At 40.2% G+C, this 7,465-nt stretch overlaps 1 protein-coding gene across 1 annotated transcript; it reads right to left on the bottom strand.

The window, feature by feature from the left end:
• Positions 1–5,088: 5,088 nt before the first annotated feature.
• On the bottom strand, positions 5,089–6,936 carry LOC147331704 (general transcription factor II-I repeat domain-containing protein 2B-like). The gene has a single exon (XM_086290451.1). It carries the CDS (start codon positions 6,934–6,936, stop codon positions 5,089–5,091), a length of 1,848 nt encoding a protein of 615 aa, XP_086146577.1.
• Positions 6,937–7,465: the final 529 nt, after the last annotated feature.

The following is a 7,465-nucleotide window of genomic DNA, read 5'->3' as shown; positions in this document are numbered from 1 at the left end:
TTTCAGGAGTAAATTTAACCCAGTCCTCAAAAGAGACTTCTAGTTCAAAAGCTTGACAGTTTTCTTGTCCAGGAGAAATGCAATGTGAATCTAACTCTCCTTCACTATTACTTTCCTGATCACTGATTTCCAAAGCTGACCAGATGTTGTGTCTATTTAGCTTCACAAAAGTGTACAGGGCCTTTGCTGACATCTTGTCTTCTAGCTGCTGACTCAGCTCTTTCCAGACTGATGCAGCTGGAGTGGCTATTTTGCCATTTTGGACTATGGCCTCTTTTGAATTGCAAAGAACTGCAAAAATGGATACCTTGTCTACAGATGGCTTTTGAGGCATCTAAAAAAAAAAACAACACACTGATTATGATGGAGCAAAATGTGATTTCTGAACTATATATACAGCCAGGAGCAACCCCTCCCCCAAGTTCTCCACCAATCTACACTTTCATATTTTCTGGAATTATTGTTTTTAAGATGGAGCTATTGAATTTGTGAGTTTATTAAATTGAGTCTGAGTATTTAACCCATGTACTGTACAGCACTTTAGTCCAGTGTGCTACATGTTTTAAAGTGCTTTAGAAACTTTTTTCTTGGACATTTTTGAAAATGTTTAACATTGGAAAAAAAAATCCTTTTGATCCAGACAGTTAGCTATATCATGTATTAACTCAGTAACTAAAACCTCAGTATTTTAAATGTAAGCTTACCTTGTTCAGAAATCAGATGAACGCTGTTCTAAGAATCCTTCAGACACAGTAATGCCAAAAAATAGTTTTTTCTGCCAGAAAATGTGTAAAGATTGCTAGCTTGTTCGTTTCTCAAAAAGTGTTCATGGGAGTGTAAAATTTTCAAATGTAGTTTTCAATAAAGTTTTTTTAATCCACTCTAAAAAAAATAAATACTCAAGCATTTGCATCGTGGTTTTATGAACAAAAAGTGATTGAAGTAAAGAAATTGAAGTTTAAAACAAAATACACTCATTACAAATTTAGCTGATTAAATACAACAAGAGGGATTTTTAACAGAACTTTATTGAACAAGTGAACACACAAAGTGAAAGGTCATTTGAAAAAGACATTTTTCAGCAGTAAACCATAACAGGATATCTCAAATCATAGCAGCACAAACGCTAATTTTACCTGCACAAATCTGCACAAACGTAGCACTAAAAAAGTAGACCATTTTGGTTTGTTTTGGAGCAGTCTGGGGGGGATGGTGACCTTTGAATGACCTATAAAATAAAGTTTAATATCTCGGAAACCGTAGCAGCACAAACGCTAATTTTACCTGCACAAATCAGCACAAACGTAGCACTAAAAAAGTAGACCATTTTGGTTTGTTTTGGAGCAGTCTGGGGGGATGGTGACCTTTGAATGACCTATAAAATAATGTTTAATAACTCAAAAACCGTAGCAGCACAAACGATAATTTTACCTGCACAAATCTGCACAAACGTAGCACTAACCGCTCCGCCTATTTGCCTTTACGTTTCAAGTGGGTGGGGGGTCAGCTTCACTCTGCTCAGTTAGCCTGACATCTACACTGGATGGCCAGGAAGCGTTCACGATGCCAGGGATCTCAAGAATTCTGAGATATACACAATGGCAGAGAGAGGGGAGCTATTTCCACCAGTCAGTATCTTTGAACACAGTGAATTGTAATTAAAATTGTTTTACCATTCTTCCTTGTTGATGTATGTCACCTTGTATTCACATAATCTTAGGTTACAGAAGAAATCATGGGTGTTGAAGTTCCAGTCATGCTGCTCGGTGACCCTGCATATCCCCTGCGAAGCTGGCTGCTGAAGGGATATGCAGATACAGAAACCCTAACTGAAGAACAACAATACTTCAACCAGAGACACAGCAGAGCCAGGATGACAGTGGAGTTTGTATTTGGTCGACTTAAGGGTCGGTGGAGGTGCCTTGGGAAACGTCTTGATGTGGACATCCACACTGTTCCCACAATAATAGCTGCATGCTGCACACTCCACAATGTGTGTGAAAAACATGGTGAAGCCTACAATGAAACTGATAAAGCTGATCTGCGTGATTCTAGAGGTACTGAAGGGGAGGCATCTTACCAGATGTTCAGCCAATAAGAATCAGAGAGGTGCTGACCCAATTTTTTGATAGTCAACGTTAAGGCACAAAAGCCATGGTTTCATCTCATTGTCAATAAATTTGAGCTTGATGTTTAAGTGATGCATTCACAAAATATAAAGTAAAGCATTCAAAGTTATTTTTTTTTATGGAAAATATTTATTTTGACGTGTAACATGTACACTTCTTCCTCTGAGTACTGAAATTGCAATGTTGTTTGTCTCAAAACATAAGTTTGCATATGAAAAGCACAAATTAAATCTGAAAGACCCATTGTCCTTCAGCAGTACTGAAAATCTCTAACAACAAATATAAAGCATTTTTTGGATGCAACGATAAATAACCAACATTTTGCATTGAAATTAAAGCCCCTCCAAAAAAATATTAACATAACATTAACTGAAATATTTTTGGAGTATCCATTTAAAATACATTAAGTGAACCATGTGCAAAACTTGCTTTTCATAACATTTAAACTAATGCCTTAAAGTAGTTTAATCCTGTTCATCTGGAGGAGGGTAGGATGACATAAAGGCCTGGTTAAAGGATGCATGCTGAGCCTGGTCTCGAGGGTTTGGTCGTTCTGGTCTAAAGGGCTGACCTGGATTGTGAGATGGTGGAAGGGCATTACCAAAAGGAAGAGGTTGAGCTAAATCTTGTTGGAAAGACAGAGACTGATTGGACATCTCAAATGGTGGAGACTGAGATGAAGCCATGGGGTATGGAGGGGAATGGATGAGTGAAGACTGTGTTGGGCAGTAAAGATGCGGAGCCTGTACTGCCTGCTGGTAGAAAGGTGGTTGTTGGCGTGTGATGAGCTGGGTCAACATGTAGAGCACTTTAAGATCGTGCTCATGCTGAGCTGCTTGCATCTTCAACAGAAGCTCCGACTCATTATTCTTCAAGGCGCTTGTAATCTTGTCTGCAAATATTTCCAAAGTTGACTCCATCTTTGACTTTCTCTTCCTGCTCTTGGCAGATGTATCTGTAAAGAGAATAGTTGTTTGTGTTACTTCAACCAAAGGATTTTTTTGTTTTTGTTTGAAGGACAGAGGGAATTTCCATATGCAGTTCTGGTACACACCTTGGAGAAATTAGAACATCACCATAACAGTACAGGTCAGAAATTAAGACTGTGGGGTATTTGATCATTTGAATCAACTCATGGTTTTTATTTAAAAAAACATTGTAAAATCTACAGTATGTCTTACATTACAATCTCACCCTTCCCTCTCATTGACAAAATGAGTAGTATTAATTAAAAGATATCTGTGCTTTATCCATGCTTGGGCATCTAGAGTAAAATTTAACTCATCATTTTGCCTTGTGAGGTCTCAACATGACACTTTACTTAGAAAAAACGTTTTTATTCTAATGTGATGATGAAAAGTTTGCAACAACAATGTTCTATTTAATATATGGGTTACTTACTTCTGGTTTGTGCATTCTTCTTTATGGAATTATCTGCACTCACTGCAGATGAAGAACTTTCCTCTGATGCAGAATCAAATGTCAGTGACACAGGAGTATCCTCACCCAGTGTACAGGCGCCTTTTGAAAATACAATCACACAACCTATTAAAAAGTTATGTACATGGTTACAGCTGATTTAGTTCAGCCTTCATTTAGAATTACGCTATTGCTGTCATATAGAATGTTTTCGATTTTTGTTCAGTAATTTATTCAGTTCTGTTATGTGTTTAGACATGTGTTATACAGTACGTTTAATGTAATGTTACTTATACTCAGTTTTATTCTCCACACATGACTACAACAAGCCTACCTTTTACACTGTTGAGGCTGGGAGCTGGACTGGCGCTAGCCCCTGGACTTTCAGGCTACTCTTCAGCTGTTTCAATTAGTGATGGGTCGTTCGCGAACGAAATGGCTCTTAGAGCCGGCTCTTTGAAGTGAATGACGGGAGCCGGCTCCTTATTGGGAGCCGTGGGGGTTTGTTTTCTTTCTCTTGCCCTCTCGCTAACCTTTTTCGCTTCACGCCACACGTGAGCCTCGTGTTTGCGCTTAGCAGAGGGGGGAGGGGAGCAAACACAGCTATGCGTTTGAGCCCCTCCCGCCTCTGCTCAGCGCTGGGCAGAGGGGCGGTAGTTACACTCGCAGCAGCAGTAGCACACGAACAGAGCAGGAGGGAGAGATAGAAAGAGAGCAACAACAAGAGACAACGTCGTCAATTTAGAAAGGTACAGTAAAGAAAATGAGTGAAGCAACCAAGAAAACAAGCAAAATCTGTAACCACTTCAATTTTATTGACAGTACAAAGGCAGAGTGTAGAGTCTGCAAGCGAAGAATTTCATATAGAGCTGGCTCCACAAACAATATGGATAGGCACCTGAGAACTGTCCACCCATCAGTGCAATGGGGAAAAAAACCCACAGTCAGTTGAGGGTGATATAAATGAAGGTGCTAGTGTGTCTACTGCAGGGGTCACCAACCTTTTTGAAAGTGAGAGCTACTTCTTGGGTACCGATTAATGTGAAGGGCTACCAGTTTGACACACACTTCTCAAATAACAAATTTCCTCAGTTTAACTTAATTATGTGTTATCATTAATAATTAATGATATTCATCTATGTACGGACACTAATTATGTTAATTATTTTTCACCATAATTATAAAGAATGCAATTAGGAAACAAGGTAGGAAACATAAATATCAATATGCAACGCTTTATTTCTATATATCTCTGCAAGTATTTACATTTTGAAGTGATCACTTCTACAACATTTTCACTTACCACTAACAAATTTTAACAAATCATGCACTGTTACATACATTATTTTTGTATGTATGTAACATACAAAAAATCAACTTTCAAATTTTACAGAACTTTTCACCAAATTGGCAGCATTTTAAAGCAAATTGTCACATGTTACACTTAACAAACACATTTGTTTTTCAATAATTAAATTCAACTTTGACATGACACTGTAATGTTGCCACTGAGAACATCTAATATGGCTTTCTTTGTCTGTTAGTGGGAAACCTGGCATTGCATGCTGTTCACCAGTGTGTTGTAATCTGGGGTATAACTTGACACTGCAACTCTGAGTGAGTCTTGCAGATGTGCATCGGAGAGGCGTGTTCTGTGTTTGTTCTTGATGAAGTTCATGTCAGAAAAGGCTGATTCACAAAGATAGGTTGAACCAAACAGGCTGGCAACCTTCATAGCTGCTGTGCACACACCACTGTACTTTTCTGTGTCAACAAGGCACCAAAAGTTTGGTGCACCCAGATAGGCTTTGAGGTGGACATCATTTTGCAATGTTACAATTTCGATTTCCACCTGTCCAGCATCCAAGCTGAACATTGAACTTAGTTGCTCAGCAATGCATGTTGTGTCCACATTCATGAAAGGATTGGAAACAAATGAGACACATGGCTCAAGCTGATCAAGGTCACAAAACCTGTTCTCAAACTCTTGACCAAGTCGGTTTATGACTTGAGTGTACTTTTCTGCAACTTTGTCAAAAGTCTCAGATGCAGAAGCATTGTCTTTCAGCACCATCTGCACAGAGGGAAAGTGCAGCACCTTTTTTCTCTGTAAATGCACAGAGAAAATGTTCATCTGGGCTTTAAATCCATTTAAAGCACTTATCATGTCAGCAACAGTCTTACCTTTGCCTTGCAGCTCACAGTTCAAATGGTTCAGTTTCCCAGTAATGTCTGTTAAAAACGCAAGGTCAAGTGTCCACTCAGTGTCCTCCAGCAGAGATGTGTCTTCCCCTTTGGATTGCATGAACTCCTTGATTTCACCCAAAAGTGACAAAAAACGAAGCAAAATCCGTCCCCTGCTGAGCCATCGGATTTCCGTATGTAGTAGCAGGTCACCATATTCAGCTGACAGCTCCTCCAATAGCACCTTGAATGTTCTGTGCTGTTTAGCTCTGGAGCGGATGCTGTTTATGATCTTCACGACGGGAGTCATGACGTGCTCGAAGCCGATCACCTTTGCGCATAACGCCTGCTGGTGAATGATGCAGTGGTAATGCATGAAGTTTGGGAACTCTGTGTCACCTTTACAGTGAGCGATGAATCCCGTATGTCGGCCGATCATAGCAGGAGCCCCGTCGGTAGTCACTGATACCAGCTTTTCCAACGGTACCTTTTTCTTCGCGAAAAACTCCTTCACCGCGTTATAGATGTCAACTCCCTTCGTTGTTGTCTTTAGTGGCAGTAGTGTCAGAAGTTCTTCTTTTGTGGAGAAACCATCAAATACCATCCGGATAAAGACCACCAGCTGTGCTGTACTGCTGCTGTCGACGGACTCGTCACACTGGATGCTAAACCAACTGCACTTTGCCAGATCCTGATCCAACTGATCGGCCAAGTTCCCGGACATAGCCGACACTCTTCTAACAATTGTAGTTGCCCCCAGCTGGACATCAGAGAGAGTGGAGATTACATCGTTTCCATATTTCTCGTCTTTAAGCACAGTTTTTGCAATTATCATCATTGCTTCTTTGAAATACTCCCCGTCTAAAAATGCCTTCTTTTTCTTAATCATGAAATGTGTAGCTCTAAATGAGGCTTCGGTTGCTTTTTGAGAGTTTTTCACCGGTCTCGTGAAAAAAGACTGCTGTTTGCTCAAACCTGCCTTTAATTCGCGGGCCTTTTCCGCTCGCAGTGTGCTGCCCTTTGGGTAGTTAGCATGGTAGCTTGTGTGACACGTTCGGAAATGTCTCTCCACGTTGTGCCGCTTTGCCGTTGCCACAGTTGCCCCGCAAATGAGACACACGCATGAATCTTTCACAGTGGTAAAAAAGAACTCTTCCTCCCATTCACTGTGAAAATTATATGTTTTCTTCCTTTTTTCCGCCATGTTTTCCTCATCTCCTCACCTTTGCCTTTGCTGGTCTTCACGGCAACTGTTTCCGTGGAGACCAGCTAGCACTAAATATTAGATCATGATCTAATATTTAATAATAAACATTTTTTTATATATTATCTCTAACAAATTAACGCCAATGCAATTGTGATTAAAAAAAATAGCAAGAAAAAATAAAAATAGATGCAGCTTACTGGTAAGTTGTTATGGTGAGCTATTTTTAGAACAGGCCCGCGGGCGACTCATGTGGTCCTTGCGGGCGACCTGGTGCCCGCGGGCACCGTGTTGGTGACCCCTGGTCTACTGCAACTGTTGCTGCTCCTTCTTCTGCTGCAGTATCTGAAGCGTCATGCAGTATACCACCTAAACCAAGCCAGAGCTCAATGAGACAGTTTTTGCAGAAGTCTGTGACTCCAGCAAGACAGAACACAATTGATGAAGAACTGGCAAAAATTATAGCACTTGATTTCCAACCATTTTCTGTTGTGGATGATAAGGGATTCAGGACTTTTATACATGCAAT

This window comes from Aulonocara sp. 'chitande type north' Nkhata Bay, linkage group LG4 (assembly GCF_057382095.1).
Source record: "Aulonocara sp. 'chitande type north' Nkhata Bay isolate Kocher_YH1m ecotype deep benthic linkage group LG4, A_spYH_male_GT1.1, whole genome shotgun sequence".
Lineage (NCBI taxonomy): Eukaryota > Metazoa > Chordata > Actinopteri > Cichliformes > Cichlidae > Aulonocara > Aulonocara sp. 'chitande type north' Nkhata Bay.
This window is presented reverse-complemented; position numbering and strand designations above follow the sequence as displayed.